The sequence below is a fragment of the Phalaenopsis equestris genome, unplaced genomic scaffold, assembly GCF_001263595.1.
Source record: "Phalaenopsis equestris unplaced genomic scaffold, ASM126359v1 Scaffold000247, whole genome shotgun sequence".
NCBI classification, from domain to species: domain Eukaryota; kingdom Viridiplantae; phylum Streptophyta; class Magnoliopsida; order Asparagales; family Orchidaceae; genus Phalaenopsis; species Phalaenopsis equestris.
This window is the reverse complement of record NW_018164689.1, coordinates 53,341-73,224: the sequence shown is the minus strand read 5'-3', so window position 1 is coordinate 73,224 and position 19,884 is coordinate 53,341. Positions and strand designations below refer to the sequence as shown.

Below are 19,884 nucleotides of genomic sequence, written 5' to 3'. Positions count from 1 at the left end.
GACGTGAGGGTCATCCCACTCTAGTCCTGCCTCTGACTCTCGTTCTCGGAAGGGATCGAGCTAGCAGATTGGTAAGGTGCGTACCATTATCCAAAATAACCAAAGTATCATAGACTCCTGAGCTCTAGTAGATTTTCATTCTTCTTCTTCCTCCTGGAAGTGTAAACCTGTCATTCCTCCTCCGAAAAATCAGTCTGATGGTGTGGTAGAGCTGAAGCAGAAAGAATACCAACCGTAGTACCCACAATAGGTTTTAGAATATGTGAATTATGAGTTGCCTCTACACTGGATGCTTCCTGAAGAAGTGGAGCTGCGAGACTCTTCTGAATATCAGTCTGAACACTATCATTTGTAGGTAATAGTTCATCAGTATTGTTTTCTATGGGGTTTGAATGTGCCAACATCACATCACTCGCAGTAATAGTAACAACAGTGTCATGGGGGGTTTCTCAGGGGCAACAAACACCTCCTGTCTTGTAGTATCCTCCCCAAGTGGAATTAGAATGTCTAGAGCAGTGTGGTTAGAATCCATCCTTATTTACTTGAACTTAGATTTTAAATTTGGATGAAACTTGTGGCATTTATCAAGGACACAATCAAACATCTTACAGTGGGTACAATATGGGTTCTGTGCTCCATGGCGATTTGTTGCCACTAACCATTATGGGTTGTACCCGGTCAGACTTCAGTAACATCAAATAAAGTAATATTCCTTTATACAAGTATTCTGACCACCGAGGGTCTGATTAGGTTAAAAGTAGGCAAATCTAGCTTCAAAGGATTCTCAAGGATGACCCCAATAGAGTAGAGAACCTGATAGTGAAAAAAATGCAGCTTGAGACCAGATAAACTAAACCATAACGGTACAATGAGAGTTTCATGATTTGGGTCGAAATCTTGAGACCACTTGAATAGCTTCATAGGTTTACCAACAAAGTTAAAATAATTTTTGGAGAAAATACGAGTGCAGTTTTCAGGCATGGTTAACTGAATCAAAACATGTCTCCATCCATGAGCCCCACTTTCCACTTTACTGCTAATTTGAGGTCATCAAAACTTTTTCTGATAATCTCCATAGGTGGGTGTCCCCACTGACATTTTCCAGTGAGAGCAAATTTGAATTTGTCAATCAGGGTAGAAAAAAAGTGTTGTCTTCCCACTTTTCCTGCTTACATAATTAATAAAGGGGCAGTCACCTGTACCATCACGATTCTCCTTATAACTTGAGGGGAACATAACCGTCGTTTCCCCCTGAGGATTACCCGGAATGTGGGCAAATGAGGTTTTCCAGGTTCAACCGAAGAAGAAGGAAGCTCCATCACAGCAAGGAGAAGCCCGAGAAGCCTTGCAGGTCGGGTAGAGGGCCGAAGAGGTCGGGGCGTTGCGCAGAAGACAGTAAACCACATACAGGAACAACAGATGAGCTCGACAGAGTCGAAACCTCAGTTCGAGAAAGCCGCGTAGAAGAACCGCAGCGAGACAACGCCGCAGAAGCAGGAAACGGAGCCGGAGAGCATGATCGGCCCTACAACGAGCAACGAGCAGTGAGCACAGGCGCAGCTCGACGAAGCAAACGACAGAAACAGAGGAACGTACCCCCCTTCTATATATATATATGTATATTATAGCCAAAACGGGCCAATCACAAAAGAGCAAATTTTTGTTCGTGTTCGACTCGTTAACTTAGCGAACGAGCCGAACATGAGCTTCTTAATGAGCCGAACACGAAGTTGCGAACAACGAGCCGTTTTGATTGCCCTACTATTGCATATGTGCACGAGTGGAGACTTGGGAATTGCTTTAATTAATTAAATATGTGAAAATTAGTTTATTAAAACCTTATGTTGATAGTATTGTTAGAAGTTAGTTTATATAAGCTAATATACTAATATTTACATGTACGAGTTTATATGTCAAAATATCTATCATGAAATGTATAATTTTATAAGAAAATTGTCTAGTCATTTTCTGTAGGTGCGAAAAATAGGATATAAATTTTATTATAATTTTGAAGTAATGACTTCGTGTTATATATATATATATTAAAAGAGCATTATTCGACTCCTCATTTTATTTCAATAGAGAAAAGTGCAAAATCGGGAAAGATGTCCCCCACACACACCTGCAATTCAAAAGAAAAAAAAAAAGAAAAAAAATATCCTCTTTCCAAACAAAGAAAATATAACTCAACACACCCCCAAACACCCCAACAAATCTAAAAGAACCAATCTATGGAAATCATCAGGTAAGATTTTAGAAATGAAAGGTGCTCGCAGAAAAGATCCCAACTAAGCAACCCATTTGGCAACAACATTACCATTAAAATCTTTGGCCATACGAAGAATTCTCTTAACTTGCAAATGTAAACTCCAGTGACACCTAAATAAATTTGTAAATCTTTCATAGAATAAGGAAATCAGTCTCAACTATAACATTGTGTTAACCCATCTTCCTAGAAATTAATAAAGCAAAGACAATAACATCAGCTTTTGCAGCAATTGGAGAAACAGGAAGAGAAGGAGCAGCAAACCAATAAATGACAGAACCACTCCAATCCCTACAAACCTCCAATATCCGCACATTCTGCTTCCAACTCTCATATTAATTAATTTTAAGAAAAAGAACATAAGACTTATTCCAAACTAGTTTACAAAAGGAATGATAATTAGTAGTAAAATTGAGAGAGAGTTTAATAAGAATGACTTTCACAAACGCATTGTTAGTATGCTTCATACCATTAAAAGAAAGTCTTTTACTCGTATAAGAACAAATTTAGAGAAAGTAATCCTAGCAGTAATAGTCTCATCAAAATATCTTATAGAGTTTCTAGAGACTCAAATAAATCAAAGAACAATAGAAAATATATTATATGAGAAATCATGTCCCTTATCCTTCCAATCATCATAATAGCAGCAATGTTAGGATACCTAGAAAAAAACATCCCTCTTATCACAAATATCAAAAACACTAGTCCAGATATTCAAAGCAAAAATACAATCACTAAAAATATGACAAAGAGACTCTTCAACATTCATACAGAGAACACACAGAAGCAATCCTTAAGCCCTTAAGCTTAAGAGTATTGACAGTAGGTATGATCTCATGAAAAACCCTCCAAACAAAAAAAGAAATAGAAGAATTTACCCATTTATTCCAATTTCAACAAAGATCCATTCTTTGATAAGAAAAAATATGATTAGCAAATGACTTAGTAATCAAAGCACCAAGCTTACCTTTAACCTTAGGAACTTTTTTATCAGGCATAATAGGAATTTGAGAGATAAACTTAGTATCACTATAATGCACAATAGTAACCAACTGAGACAAATTCCAACTTTGCCCAACCCATAAATTTTTAATCTTCATATTAATATCCTGAGGACTCTCATAGAAGTCACCAAGAGCACCCTTACCAAGCCAGTCCTCATACCAAAAAGCCACATCCCCATTGCCAACATCCCAACATAACATCTCTTCTACTTGAGAAGAGATCTTAAGCATCTCTTTCCAAATAAAAGAATTCTTTTTAGAAAAGGAAATACAAAGGGGATGAGAAGTAGAACAATACTTTGCTTGGAGCAGAGAATCCATATAGAATTATTTATTTGAAACTTAAGCCAAAGCTTCATATAGTTAATTCTAACAGAATCAATAAGCCTACGAAAACCAAGTCCACCCTTATCAACTGGTTTAAAGAGCTTCTCCCAGCTCTTCCAATGATCATTCTTCTTACCAAAATCCTCCCAAAGAAATTTGTTAAACAATATCTCCAGCTTCTTAATGAAACCTAGAGACATACACATCACTTGCATAATATAGAGGAAGAGAGGTAAGGATGCTCTTAAGTAAAGCAACATGCCCACCGTAAGATAAAAACTTATGCTCCCAAAAAAGAATCTGCATTCTAATCTTATCAAATAATTCAAAAAAAAGATAATTTTTCTTAACCTTTTTGTCAAGGATGAAATCCAGATATTTCAATGGTAAACTAGCCTTAACACAATTAGTATAATCAACAATCCAATTCTTCTTATCAGCAGATATATATTTTGAGCAATAAAAATAACATTTAGAATTGTTAAAAACTGAACCAAATACATCTTGCATATGAGAGATCACCTTTCAAATCTTTCTGATGGATCTCTTATGAGAATTAGTAAAAAGAATAAGGCCATCTGCAAAACAAAGGTGAGAAATGCTAATACCACCTCTATGCATATAGTTTAGACTAGGATACTTTTCAAAAAGATTGTTAAGACACTTACAAAGATAGTCAAAAGCGAAAATAAATATGTAAGGAGAAAGATGATCCCCCTGCTCAATATCTTTAGAGGTCATAAAGTAGCCACTAGAGGTACCATTAATAATAACAGAATAATTGTTATTATTTAAAATTCTTTTAATAATATTGCAAAAATCATCATTGAAGTCAACAATCTTAATAACATCAAGTAAAAATTCCCACCTGATATAATCAAAAACTTTCTTAATATCCATATTAAAAATAACATTACCATAACTTTTACTCTTATCAAGATCGAACAACAATTTCTGCACAATCAGAGCATTGTCCCCAATCTGTCTTTCTTTAAGAATGACAATCTGATTTAAATAAATAATGTTATTTAAATTAGGTTGACTTCTCTTAATCATAGTCTTAGAAATAATCTTAGACATATCAGTATTAATGATGATAGGTGTAAAATCATTCAAAAAATTCTTATCATTTTTCTTAGGAATCAGAACAATGTTAACAGATTTAAAATATCTGGGTAAATCATTACCACGAAAGAAATCCTGAATGACCTCAACAAGTATATCCCAACTATTCTTATAGAACTCTACAGTGAAACTATCTGGATCAGCAACTTTGCCATCCTCCATGCCATCAATAACATCCTTAATTTCCTATTTAGGAATATAAGTAAGATTTAAATTATTCAACCTAGAAGATATATGATACAAATTAACATTAATCGGAGCAAGATGGCTACCATCATTATGAAATAAATTAAAGAAAAAGCTAACACCATCATTAGCAATATTATTTTGATTAGAGAAAAAATTACCTTAATACTCTTAATATTAGTAATCATGTTAAGCTTCTTTATACTCTTAATGCAAGCATGATATTAGACAGAGTTCCTATCACCATCCAAAAAATTAGCTCGAGCAGCCTTTTGATCATAGAAAGATTTCTCCATATTAATAGCATTAGTCAGATCCTTCTGCCATTGAAGCAATGGATCAGATTAATACTATTATTACAGTAATCTAATTCTAGCTCCTTAACTCGATTCTCAGCATCAGTCACAACCTTATTAAGATTTCCAAAAAAAACTCTAATTCTAATTTTTTAGAAACTTAGTAAGATTTTTCTGAAGTAACCAAACCTTAACACCAGGACTATTATGCACAACATTCAACTTGTGAGCATTCCAATTCTCTTTAACACCCATAAGAAAAAGAGGGTGAAGAATCCACATATTATGAAAACGGAAATGATAAATCTTTTTACCAATATCATCTTTAGCTTTAATCAAAACCGGGGTATGATCAGAAGCCAAAAACGCAAGATGGTGAACCTCATGTAGAAAAAAAGAATTAATCCAAGCAGAATTAAAAACAAACCTATACAACCTTTCGAAGACATGCCACGGTTCCAAGTAAAAGGATTACCATGAAACCCTAAATCAAAAAGACCCACATCCAACAAAACCTCATTAAAATCAAACATAAGAGTATGATTAGGTGGTAAACCACATTTCTTCTCAACAACAGAGGAAATAATATTAAAATCTCCCAACTAACCAAGGTTCAGTAGTGGGACCAATGGAATTATGTAAATTTTATTACTCAATTTTATCCTTCCTATGACAACCAACATAAATAATTGTAATAAAAAATGAATCCCATTCAAATTAATATCAACATACAATAATTGATTATGATTAATAATAATATCAACTATAATATAATCTTTCCAAAGAAACCAAATCTTATTATTGAGATTAGTAAAGTAATGAAAATTACCAAGTCTTTTAACATACCTATCATTGTTGGAAGAATTAACTACAGGTTCAAGAATTTCAAAGAAAGACAGATGCTACAAACGTATCAAATTCTTAAGCCGATTAGAAGCATTGTCCTTAGCAATGTCTCTAATATTCCAGAATAACATATTAAATTTCATCATCTTATTCTCTCATTCCTCTAGTAATTCTAGAGGTAATATTCAAATCTTTAGGATCCCAATTCTTATCCAAAAGTTGTTCATTAAGAGCAGCAGGATTCACGTAACTTAGTTCTCGACTACCCTTAATTTTTCTTCTCCTGTAAGATTTTTGAACCATCTAATCTTCCTTAAGTTCAGATCTGGTTAAAGCATTATCATAGTCTACAGTAAAGTTATCAATATTAACAATATGATGATCTACGACAAGATTATTATAAGAGGTTTTACCATTCTCATTTTCTTTATTAAGAATTATATCTTGAGGCATATCTTGATGAGGAACAACAACACCTTCAGATTCATGGTTAGAAATAATATGATTGACAAAATAAGAATCCAAATCTTTACCAGTTAAATTGCCTCCAATAGAGTCATCAAGATTGATAACACTGAAAGGCTCCTTCAACCTGCATCTGATTTAGATCATTAGCAATGGTTGTACCAAAAATAGTAATATCATTCACATTCAATATAACAGCATCATTTTCATTAGCAAAAATAAACTCAACAGCTTTCTTACCCAATACCTCTATTGCTGGAGGAATAATTTCCTGCATGTTACTGCAGTTAGGTTGAGTAACTTGAACCCTTTTATTACCATAGACAGGAACATTTTCTTTATTCTTACGCAACTCAGGATGAGCATTGTAACAAGAATTATGTAGGTACAAACATTCTACAATGCGTACAATAGCTTGGAACAAATTCCATTTCAACCGGCTGCTAATACCCATCAACACTATTACCAATCCACACTGTATCTTGAAATTTAGCAGTGACATCCCGTTCCACCTAAACTAGCTTAACCCCAGAGCAGAGCTATCAACCAATTGACTTTTAAAAGACGAAGGGAAATTAACATTACCCGGATCATGAGAATCCCCAACAACAATATCACGAAAAGAAGGAGCGGCTTCACGAATAGTGAAATTCATGACAAGGGATGAAGTAACCAGAAGATCACCAAAGGAGAAAACTTAGGGCAAACGATAAGAGAACAGCGTACCAAGAAACCTTCGGCGCTCCAAGAACTCCATGCCGCAAGAAAGACGAACAAGCAACAAGAATATTGGGACGGGCCGGTGTCCTGCGCAGCAAAGACAAGATCTCAGTCACGAGGAAGAAAAATCGGGTAGGAAGAGAGGGGGAGGCCGGATCAGTGGCTTGACGTTGCCGGCGAGGGGTAGACAACCAGTGGGCTTCAGGTGCGATGACGAGAGCGTCATAATGGAGCTAGGGCTTCAGGTGCGACAAATGATATAAACTTTATTATTTTTTCTATATAATTTAAGTCATTTAGTAATTTTTGCACACTAATGGATTTTTTTGCCCTATCCCATAGAAAATTTTAACATTTGATAACCCACCCTTAAAATTGAAGCTGGTTTCGCCTCTAACAATGGCCACTTGCTTTTTGTTCTCACTCAAGCAAAGAAAAGGTGTGTCTATCTCACTTTTTGTTTTCTTGGAAGACACTTTGGCGCTTTCGTTAACAAGCTTGCTTGAAGGAAAGGATGCTAGAACTAAGCCATTTTCTAAGAATATAAAGGTTTCTTTACTCTCTCTTACCTTATACCTAGGAAGTACTTACAGCTATTTCAACATATATTATTAAAATGGCAATGATATATGGAGGAAACAGTTCAATTTTGAGATCCTTGATGGATGTTAATTCCTCTAGTTGAGGATTAAGACACATTCAAGATTGGACCTAGACCATTATACTTCTAGGGTAATGGATGGCTACATGAAAGCTTTGGGCTTTAAGATTACTGTTGGAGATCAGAATTTATCGTTGGATGTATTTAAGATTAAGGTTGGAGATGATTTGAGTTTGACGATCATATTCTAGTTGAGGCTTTTAGATTGGTGTTGATTCCCTTAGGCTTGGTTGATGGATCACCACATGTTTTGAGGTAATTTGGTGGTTTTAATTTGAAAGAACCTTTTTCATGCTCTCTTATCGTTGCATAGAGATCATGGAAGTATGCATATTGGCTCTTAATTGTACAAATATGATTAATCCTCTACTAATATTTTACCAAAAAATCAAACCATGTTGGGTTTATTATAAAAAATCCAAATATATTCATCTTATAATGTATCCTCTCATATAGTTGCTGGCAAATCGTTTGCAAATTTCTAAAATTGAAATAATTTAACTCAATTGCTCCCTATGTTTGGACATCATGTCAGGATTGCTTTTTGCCTTCTTCCAAATTGACCCATGTCCTTTTTTTGTGTATTTTATTGAATTTGGAGTTAGTTCAATAACATCGAATGATTGGATTGAGCTATAAAATGATATGTCAACAGATTTGAGAAAAACTTTATATGCATGTGACTTTGGTCATTATACGAGTCTCATGGCTCTTGCAGCTGTGTCTGGGTGAGCCACAAGCAAACCCTTTTGGCCAAACTACATGTGTGAGTGCCCTCTTGGGCTCATTTTGCACTAGCCTGAGGGCATGCGAAGGCAGCTAGCACCCATGAATCAGGCATTAGCCTCTTTGAGGGGTTATGAAATCTTTCTGAGGGGGGCGAGGAACTAGAGGCATCATCACCTTTCTCACTTTGCCTTCTATTCATTAGAGTTTTGGTCATCTTTGATGTCTAGCTTCTTCTCTTATTTGTGTGAATGGTAGGATCCTTGAGGCAATAATGGTGAATTTGCTTGCCAAGTCTTTTAATCAAATTGCATTTTCCGTGCCATATATTTGATGTTGAGGTTAAAATTCCTTTTCCACAACCTCATCCTAGATTTATTTCACGCTCCATTCATCACACATAAAATGTAGATAGCACGGGTTCACTTATCATATATTTTTTAGGATATCCTTGCATGTCTTATTACTAATAGCAAGGCAGTGATTTATATATTGCGAGTTTGACCTAGATAGGTGCCTTTTGAGCATTGCATGCATAAACTTTGGAGATGATAGCGGTGAATCAAATGTTGTGTTTATGACTCCTTGTCATGATATATGTTAATTGTAAATTTTAATTTTGCTGATGATGCTATGTTAATAATGAAATTGGATATTTATATCCTCATATGCCTTTTCCAGCTAATTGAGTGGGCTAAGCTGTTATGTTGTGATGGTGTGTTGTCACAGTGATGGAATCCTTTTAGGATCCTTGATTAACCCTATAAATTTTTAGTTAAAGTGTGATAATCATTACCCATTGATGCGGGAGCATTAGGAAAGGATGTGGAATTGCCTCTTGGACGGACTTGAGATTGTGTCCAGTCCAATGTTGGACCAATTCTGGTTGATTCGTTGTTTTGGCGGATCTGATGTCCCTATGGGCCTTTCCTTGTTTGGTTTAATGAAGTTTAAGGTTGTTTTGTAGCTCTATTATATAGTTGTTTGCTTTAGACTTTGGATGGCTGGTTGTTATTTTTTGTTATTTTATGCTATTTTTAGGTTTCTCTCAGTCACAAGGGTGTTGTGTCCTTTCTCTTCTCAAGTATTTTTTGTTTAACTTGATTGGAGAATAGGTGGTTTATCCTTCTTGGAATTTATGAAACCCTTGCCCTGACAACAGCAGTCGCATCGTTGTCTTGCTGCTTTCAGTGAGGTTGGCAGGTGCTGACAACCGTATCTGGCCTGACTAAAGCCGGCTTTGCTTCCTCTCTATTTTGTTCCTCACGGTAGCAACCATCACCTTGTTTCCTATCCAGATCCTATTTTCATCTCAGACTTTTGCTCTTTACTATCATTCCACAACTTCCTCAACCCCATACTTGATCTTTACACACCATCTAGGAATCTAGACCAGTGTCACTCATTTGTCAGGGAGCTTCTTGAATTCCAGTTTGAACTTTGTTGGGTTGTTGAATTTTGAAGACCGCAGCTTTGTGGGCTTAATGTTACACTTTCGGAATCAATGTCACTACACTTTCTTGGGAGAGGAATTTAACTGGCGATTGCTTGGAGTTCATCGCTCTATAGACTAATTGATGATTGCGGTCAGTTTTTGGGGAGGTTGAGTTGATTTTTTGAAACAACGATTAAAACTTCAACATATTAGCATAGATGTTGATTTTGAATTATGGAGATGAATCATTCTAGAATTGATTAGACCCTTTTTGGTTTGCATACAACTCAGCTCAATGTGTGGTATAGGGCTAAGAATTTCTTAGAAACAATCCTCTGAAACTGCTGGGCCAAAATCTCTTTTAACAATAATCATTGATGGTACATAAATGTTGTTCTCTCTTTAGAACTGTAATTTGGATGGGACCCTTTTTTTTGGCATTCATTCGTGCAAAAAAAGGAGTTTAAATGATTGCCATTCAATATTTTATGTGGATTAAGAATTTCATAAAAGAATGGATTTTTATTGACTATATAGACAACATACAAAGATAGTAGCATGGATGATATGATTGAATATGGAGTAATTAAAATGATTTTGTAGAAACTTGCTATTTCATTCAACATAGGTGTTAAATAGGTGTTACAATGCTTAACAAATAAATCTAATAAAACTCTCTAATTACACATAACTCACAACACTCCCCTCAAGATGGGAAAAGATATTCACTAAGCTCATCTTGTTAAATAATCTAACTCTACTGAACTAAGTCCTTTAGTGAGGCAGCAACCACCTGCTCGCCAATAGCTACATGACTTCAACAATATGTTATTAAGCTTCTCCTTGATGAAGAATCTATCAATTTTCACATGTTTAGCTCTATCGTTTTGCGCCATGTTGTTGACAATGCTGATTGCCGACTTGTTGTCACACAACTTCTTTTGAGTTCCCTGGACCACTTTGAGTTCAACCAACAAGGCTTTCACTCACATCATCTCAACAATGCTTAATGCCATGTCTTTATGTTCTGCCTCGGTTGTTGATCTTGCTACAACTGATGGTTTCTTGTTCTTCCACGAAACTAAGTTGTCACCTACAAAAACACGTAGTATCCTGATGTGGATCATGTCATCAACACAACTTGCCTAGTCAGAATCCAAATCCCTCAATATTTACATGTCCATTCTTTCTAAATAACAACAATTTCTCTGGTGCTCTCTTCAGATACCTCAGAATCTAATACACTGCATCCATATGACCCTTCCTTGGATCATGCATGTAGCAGCTCATCACACTTACTGCAAAAGAGATATCAGGTCGACTGTGACACAGATAGTTCAGGCGGCCCAGCAGCCTCTAGCACCTCTCACGATCAACTGATTCATCCGTTTCTGTACTGAGCTTGACCTTCTGATCAATTAAAGAGACTGCAGATTTGCAACCCTGCATACGTGTCTCAATGAGAAGATCCAATACATTTTTTCTCTAGGATAGGATCATCTCCTTAGGTCCATGGGCCACTTCAATCCTAAGAAAGTATCTAAGTTATCCCAAATTCTTTACCTCAAATTGCTTTCCCAATTTTTTCTTCAGTCGAGCAGTTTCTGTCTCATCATCACCAGTGATAATTATGTCATCCACATACACAACAAATATGGTAGTGTGACATTCATGTTTTTGAAAGAACACCGGGTGACTGTATTGATCTATTGATATCCCATGCCAACCATCGCCATTTTAAACATGTCAGACCAGGCTCGAGGAGATTGCTTCAAGCCATACAGTGAATTCTTGAGCCTACACACCTTGCCCACTGTCTGAGATGTACTGAATTATGGTAGTATCTCCATATATACCTTCTCCAGTAGCTCTCCATAAAGAAAAACATTCTTCACATCCAATTGGTGAAGTGTTCATTCACCATTCAATGTCAGAGATGTTGGTGTCCTCATCGTGCTCATCTTTGCAATTGGTGCAAAGGTATCATCGTAGTCAATGCCATACGTCTGACTGTACCCCTTTGTCACTAGTCGTGTTTTGTAACTCTCCACCTTTCCTTCTGGAGTTTGCTTTACTCTGAAGATTCACTTGCATTCAACTTTCTTCTTCTCTATTGGTAGTGGTAGAATCTCCCATGTTCCTTTTTTATCAAGAGTTCCAAGCTCTTCATGAATCATCGTTTTCCACTCGGGATCTTCTATAGCAGTCTGTCAACACTTGCGTATAAGGACAGAGTCCAATGATGCAATGAATGCTCTATGCTAAGATGAGATGTTAGAATAAGAAATAAAATTTGCAATGTCAAGTTTTCACCCAAAACGATCAGGAGGATGTTTCACATTGTTGTGGGAGGTTATCCTTAACGTTGGGGGGGGGGGGGGAGTGGTCAAAGGAGGAATAATATCACCTGGGAGTTTTGAATCAAAAGTAGATGGTATAAGTGATTCAAGAGTTGGGGACAAGACACTTGTTGGCTCTGTTGACTCTGTTCCCTTAGTTTGCTTCTTCAGTGTATACACCCTTAGCTTACTTCTAGCTTGAATCCCACCACCTCTAGGTTCAATATCCTCAATTTCTGTCTCCTCAGTTGATTCATCCCACATCACAAGACATGACATTGCTCTCACTTGCAACACTCCATCACCACTACTCACTCTCTCTTGTCTCATATCTCTAGTGTCTGTTGAGTCACCGAAGGGTGAATTCACCTCTAAAGTGTAATATGGTTCAAACTCTCTAAATGATACATTCATACTCACAAAGAGTCTCTTCTCAATCGGATTCTAACAAACATAACCTTTCTGAGTAGCAGAATAACTCACGAACACACATTTCACAACTCCGGGATCCAACTTTCCTACAGATGACATGTTGTCTTTCATAAAACATACACATCCAAATAATTTCAATAGAAGGATCCTACTATTGTCTCTTTTTAACATCTGATAAGGAGACTTCCACTCCAGTACTCTTGAGGGCATTTTATTAATCAATTGAGCGACTGTCAACACGACTTAGCCCCACAAGCTTTGTGGGACATTCATTGCCATCATCATGCTCCGGGCTACCTCTAGAAGATTCTTCCTCTTTGCTACTCCATTCTATGCTGATGTGTATGGGCATGTGGTTTGATTTTGTATCATTTAAGCTGACAGGTAGTCCCTAAATGCTTTGTTGATATATTTTCTCCCATTATTAGACCGCTGTGTCTTCACAACTGCCCCGTATTGGGTTTGGATTGTATTATGAAAATCTTTAAAGCAAACAATCACCTCACTCTTCTGTTTTATCAAGTATATCAAGATAAAAAAAAACAATCAATAAACATAACCAAATAACAAAAACTATTTGTACAACTAGTAGGACAAAGAACTGACATAAGAGCTCCTAGTGAGCTTGCCAAACTCACAAGCATCACACCAGTTTTTTCTTTATTTGTCTTTTCATACAATTTTGTGTACAAAATACTCAATAAACTGAACGAGAAGTGTCCCATGCGTCCGTATGTGGCAACAATACATCCTCCACACTCCTCTCAAATGCTCTTGCTTCTTCTCAACCATGGATTTCAAGTCTGAATCAATCTCCTCTCTATCTAAGTACCATAGTCCACTTTGCACATTTCAGTCCTAAATTTTCTGCCATTCCCCTTCTCTTGAAAGATTGCATTTGGAATATGAAATGAAACAACACATTTTAGTTTGAGTATAATGACACTAATAGATAAAAGGTTCACTGGAAATGAAGGAGCATGCAAAATATTGGACAAAGTTATAGAATTGTTACACCTCACTGTACCATTACCAACTACATGCTGTGTTGTACCATCAACGATTTAAATGCTCTTTGAAAGTGCTAGGTGTGTATAGGAAAAGAACTCACTAGCGACACCTGTCACATCTCGAGATGTACCAGAATCTACTATCCATTTTGGTGAACTTGTGGTGGATATAGTGGTAAGAGCATGTGTATCACAAGCACCTTTGATTAGGTGAGCATAACTAGCAGTGTTTCCGTTGGATGACGATAATGTGGATGCATCCCTAATGACATCACATGTCGCTGTCTGCTTTCTTTTCAACATCTCCAGTAATTCGTGATCCTCATCGGTAAAGACCACTTCTGTCATTCACTTATTTTCCACTACCATTAGACTTGCTCTATAGCCCCCTCTTTTACCCCTTTAGCCCCCACAATTACTACCACAACCTCTAGACTATCCACGTCCTCCCGACTCTCTGCTTTGGTAGATTTAGACACGTCTTGCTCTGGTGTCCTATTTCTCTGCAGTTGTACCACCTGCGGGTCTTCGCTTGAGCACCTTTCCTACTTGAGCTCGAGATAGTCAAAGCTTATGGCATTCCTAGAAGTCCGCTCGGTTGAGCCGGAAAACGTGTTGAGATAGTGGCTCCCGTCGAGATACTACCTCATTGTATGAGCTCGACCAAGATCTTCAGAACTTCAAGATTTATCTTACCAGAAGTTCCAATCCTTTGCCCCCGCGAGACACTACCTCATTATATGAGCTTGACCAAGATCTTCAGAACTTCAAGATTTATCTTACCAGAAGTTCCAATCCTTTGCCCCCGCGAGACACTACCTCATTATATGAGCTTGACCAAGATCTTCAGAACTTCAAGATTTATCTTACCCAGAAGTTTCAATCCCTTGCCTCGTGAACTATCGTCGTCTCCTAATATTCTTAATCACAAAGATCGAGTCTAGATCCTACAGATCACATACGACTTCCTTACTGTTGTAAGTTTGTATGATCTGCTTAGTCTTAGCCATTATGAAGCCGCAACCCCTTTGTGTTGCACGCTAACTTGTAGTCGCTTCGATCCTTCGCTTCCCTGCCCGTCGAGTGCAACTCCAGAAACAAAGGCCCTGCTCCGCTGATTTCCTCACTCCCGAGCCGCAATTCCAAGTTGTTTCTCACGGTGAAGGCAATGGCAGGACTGCTGCGTACGAAAAACCACAAAACGAAGCCCTTCCTGACCAAACACCTCTGTCGCGATCACTTAGTTGCCTTCCTAGTGAGCCTCGTGCAAGGGTTCACGCCGCAGACTGTGATAACGTAGTTGTTTTCCCAACAGCTGTATCGCCAGTGCTCTCTGCCGCGATCCCTTAGTTGCCTTCCCAGCGAGCCACAATCTTCTCACTGCCTTCCCAGAGCGATCTGCGATCCCCTTGCTGCCATCCCAGCGAGCTCTAGTCGTGGCTGCTTCATGACGACAAAGCTGAAGAAAGGAAAAGATGGAGTTCTGGGTCAAAATTGAAATGATTTGGTAATTAAACTTGCTATTTCATTCAATGTGTATAAATAGATGTTATAATGTTTAACAAATAAACCCAATAAAATTCTCTAATTACGCATAACTCACAACAGGAGTCATTGTTGGTGTTTGTTGAAATGCAAGCAATGTGGCTGGGGATATTGGTGATGCTGCCAATTCAGAGATGAAACCATTATAATTTTTAGCTTGTATAGAAGATATTCAACCCCATGGATTTCACAACCCGGTCAAAGAATTTGGAATTACTAAGATGGGAATGACTGTCCGATATTAGCGTCATATAAGTCTAATATTTACAAGAATAGACAACAATCATCCAAACAGTAAAAAACCACTAAATCACAAGATCTCTTATGCATTACTCCTACATATAGGAATGTTCAGTTTGTTATAATACTAATAAAGAAAATAAATTTTACACAAAAATAATACTACTGTTACCTATATTTATTTACTAAAAAATTTTGTTGTCCACAGATGATGCGCCACGAGTCTGCAAAAATCCGTTGTTTGAAAGCTGGAATAATTAAGTAGTGAAAGGCATTCTTTGTGTATGAAAGAAATTCGTAGAAGCAATGGAAATTTTAAAAGACCAATAGTCAAGGGTATGCAGAATTGTCTATTTACTATATATTTCTAAGACTTTGATATGCATGTGGCTGCCTTCCTTTGTGCTCATATCCAATGCAACTGGGAACCTCCAGACATTATTGCCATGTTCTCTCTTTTTTCTCTTGTTTAAAGTTTAAAAGTGCGGGTTGTTTTCTTTAACGAATGCAATGTTGTAATAAATGTTGTTGCGAATGAATCAATTTCCTACTCATTTAATGAAAGCCTATGATCTACTAAACTTTCGGCATTGGTTGATGATAATTTTTCATGTTTATTTGAGTCTCTGGACCAATGTTTTCGCTAATAACAATTGACTTCTAGTTTGATTATTAAAACCAGTAATTTTCAAGCCCATGTCATGTCATAGAGTTTTTAATTGCCACATATTAAAACAAGTTTTAAAAGGAAGACGATACAAGGCAAGCACTTTTCGTTTCATTAATATCTCATGCTTCAAACTTACATTATTAGTGGCATATTATTACATATCAGAATAAATGGAGCCTTTTTGTGTCCCACAGTTAAATACTTGTAACAAACTTAGACCTTACTGGGTATCATGATTTTGTAGATACATTAAACATACAATAATTATTGGATTAAAATGGTCCTGATATGTAATAATATGCCAATAAATATGTAAGTTTGAAGCATGAGATATTAATGAAACGAAAAGTGCTTGCCTTGTATCGTCTTCCTTTTAAAACTTGTTTTAATATGTGGCAATTAAAAACTCTATGACATGGGCTTGAAAATTACTAATTAAGCAACGACATTTCTAGCTTAATGTTCTAACCCTTGTTCCTTTTTATGTCGTCTTTGCTTTGCAGGAACTTGTGCTTTCAGTCAGCTAAATCTTCTAACTCCTAGTTCCTTTTTATAACGTTTTTGTTTTTCAGGATGAAATAGCTCAGGAAGCTGAGACTGGAAAAATTTACCGATCTAATTGCTTTGACAAACATGGGAGAAGCATTCTTGTTATGAGACCTGGTCGCGAGGTTTGATTTTATTTATTTTTCACTATGGCGATACCTCATTGCTTCCTTTCCTTGTCAATTATTTCTTATAACAAAAAATAAATTACTTTTACAGAATTCAAAATCAAACAAGGGCAAGATCAGATATTTGGTGTACTGCATGGAGAATGCTATCTTAAATTTGCAATCTGACCAGGAACAAATGGTATGGCTGATTGATTTTTGTGGGTACAACATGTCTCACATATCAGTTAAGGTGACAAAGGAAACTGCTGATGTCCTTCAGAATCATTATCCTGAAAGATTGGGTTTAGCTATTTTGTACAACCCGCCGAAGTTCTTCGAGCCATTCTGGCAGGTAAGATAACCCATTTAGTACCAAATGCTAGAATTGAATCAGAAATGGCATCAACCATTAAACATTAGAAGTAACACAGCATAAAGTTTTTTTTTTCTCTGGAATCTTAACAAAAATGCTTTTCTAAAAGTTCCCAGCCGAAATGCTGACAAAAAGAATGCTTAAGGCTAAAGTTACATTTATATTTGTTTGGGTTAGATCAATCAAGTCATCATGAGAACTTGGATCGGGCTTATCATGTCGTTGAATATGACTGAGCTTGAACAGCTTATAATTTGGTGTTTTCAAGGTCTGAACTTGCCCTAATAGGTAAGTTGCCCAAGAGCTAGAAACATTAATGTTGCCTAGGAGGAGCCAACTCAGTCATCAATACTTTGCTACTCAACCCCCCGACGACTCATGAAGTTGTCTGTTTTGCAAGTGAATTTACCTATCTCACTCAATCTACTCATTTAGAATACTCACCTATTGACTAAAGATTCTTGTCAAGGGTACTCTCCCACAATTCAAAGCTTGCCCCAAGTTCTTACTTAATGGACAACCATTAAGCTCGAATACTTGTCTAAAGCTTGATGAGAAGTCATGAGACTTGTGTGGTAAATCGAACAATTTTGTAATGGTTGAGGCAGAGCCAAGAAAAACACTATTCGAGCTTGAGCTCATTTATCAAAACAATGTTCACACATGGTTCATATTGGAGCTTTTCTAATTATATTCAAGCTCGGTTCGTTTAAATTTTGGGTTGTTTGAGCTTGGTTTGAGCTTGACTTAGCTTAATTCATTTTGAGATAATCAAACATTGAACGAGTAGCTCATTTTGAAATACAAATAGGCATTATCGAGGTTTGATGAGCTAAGCCAATTGATCTTAAAATATTATATTTTAATTTTAAATAGATTTCAAAAAAATATTTTAAAAATCATGTACAATAAAATATCTCATTAATACGTGCTTTCCGACAGCCACACCGATCAAGTGAGTTACAAGCTTAACTATGGAGCTCTTTTTTAACTTTTAAACTGGGCCATGCTAACTCTCCTCTATGATATTGGACTGAACGAGTTGTGTGATTGTTGGGGGTTGCAGGCATGGGAAATTAGGCTACGGGAATTAATGTACTCATTATAAACATGTTTATATTTATATATTTATACTATAAACTTTTGAAATTTTTAAATATAGTTAAAATTATATATCTATATTTATAATACACATACCTTTATTTGCACATTAATGATTAATCGAACTTTTTAACAAACTTATTCACAATTTTTAAATAATATTGTTTCTGATCTTGATGAATCAAGTAACAAGCTTATTAATATAACTATCACACATTTATAAAAACATTTAAGTTTGTTAAATTAGTTAATTAAAAGATCATGATCGAGCTATAACTGAGCCAAGTCACCAGTAGTTTGTCAAAAAACTCAATTCATTTGCATTGCCAATTGTTTTCGTGGTGTAGATTGTAAGATCTCTCAAGCATAATGAAGTTGAACTCTTAAATATGAATCATCTGTGTAGCTATTGAAGATTTACTGGAAACTCCATAATTAAGCATATTTATGTTGCAACACTCCTAGGATGCATGACCTCCTAAAAAGTTGCACCAAGAAGTCATGAGGCTTGTGAGACAAATCAGGTAATTTCCTAATGGTTGAGAGCTCTGACTGCTGCAATAAACGTACTAATTTTATTTGCTTTATCAACCAACTTAATGTTCTTTGAAAGCTTCACATACTTTGTGAGTTCTGCATGAATGTTTGCAAGGCTAAAATATCCGATTTTTTCTTAGCACTTATCTAAATTTTAAAAAGATCAATATTTGTGTAATTTATTTATAATGATGGAATATTTACATGCATACCACTTGGTTCTTATTTGTTTTCATGCATACCCCCCCTTCCCGAAGCAAAAAAGTACAAACTTCATCTTCAATCATATATTAATCTAGATTGAGCATAAACTGTGAAGAAATTTCTTGCAGGTGGTTAAACCATTTCTAGAACCTAAAACTTCCAGAAAAGTTAAGTTTGTATACTCTGACAATCAAAACTCCATGAAACTAATGGAGGATCTTTTCAACATGGATGAACTCGAACAAGCATTCGGTGGGAAGAACGAAGCAGGATTTGAAATCAAAGAATATGCAAAGAGGATGAGAGACGATGATAAGAAGATGATTCTCTATTGGTCTCAAGGACACAACAATACATTTGTTCCTGCAGAGAGATCGGCCATGGCCGAGCCTTCCTCGAGCTCTCTTGCTATCTCTGAAATGAATTCTGATGAATCCCGCCAGGAGGGCGAAGATAAATCATCTTCTAAGCAAATGCTGACAAATGTAGATGGAAAATCTATAGGCGACAAACAGCAAGTGGAGCAATTATCTCAGGAGCAGAAGTAAGCCAAACATAGTCTCAGTCTACTTTTCAAACTGTAATTTTCCTTTTATCTCAATATAAATGCTTTACATTTTTCTTCAAACTTTCTTTAGATGGGTCTATGAAAACCCTCCTTTAATAATATACCTCCTTTAACATGGTATTTGCCATACAAAACTGCTAACAATAATGTCA

At 36.4% G+C, this 19,884-nt stretch overlaps 1 protein-coding gene across 1 annotated transcript in view; it reads left to right on the top strand.

Annotated features, from left to right (window-relative positions):
- Window positions 1–19,884, top strand: part of LOC110024108 (random slug protein 5-like) — a 36,610-nt gene extending 16,726 nt beyond the window's left edge. Inside the window, exons 3-5 of the mRNA XM_020723878.1 lie at window positions 16,866–16,964; window positions 17,059–17,301; window positions 19,293–19,884. Coding sequence (XP_020579537.1) covers window positions 16,866–16,964; window positions 17,059–17,301; window positions 19,293–19,712 — 762 coding nt within the window. The 3' untranslated portion in view covers window positions 19,713–19,884. The remainder of the gene's footprint in view (window positions 1–16,865; window positions 16,965–17,058; window positions 17,302–19,292) is intronic.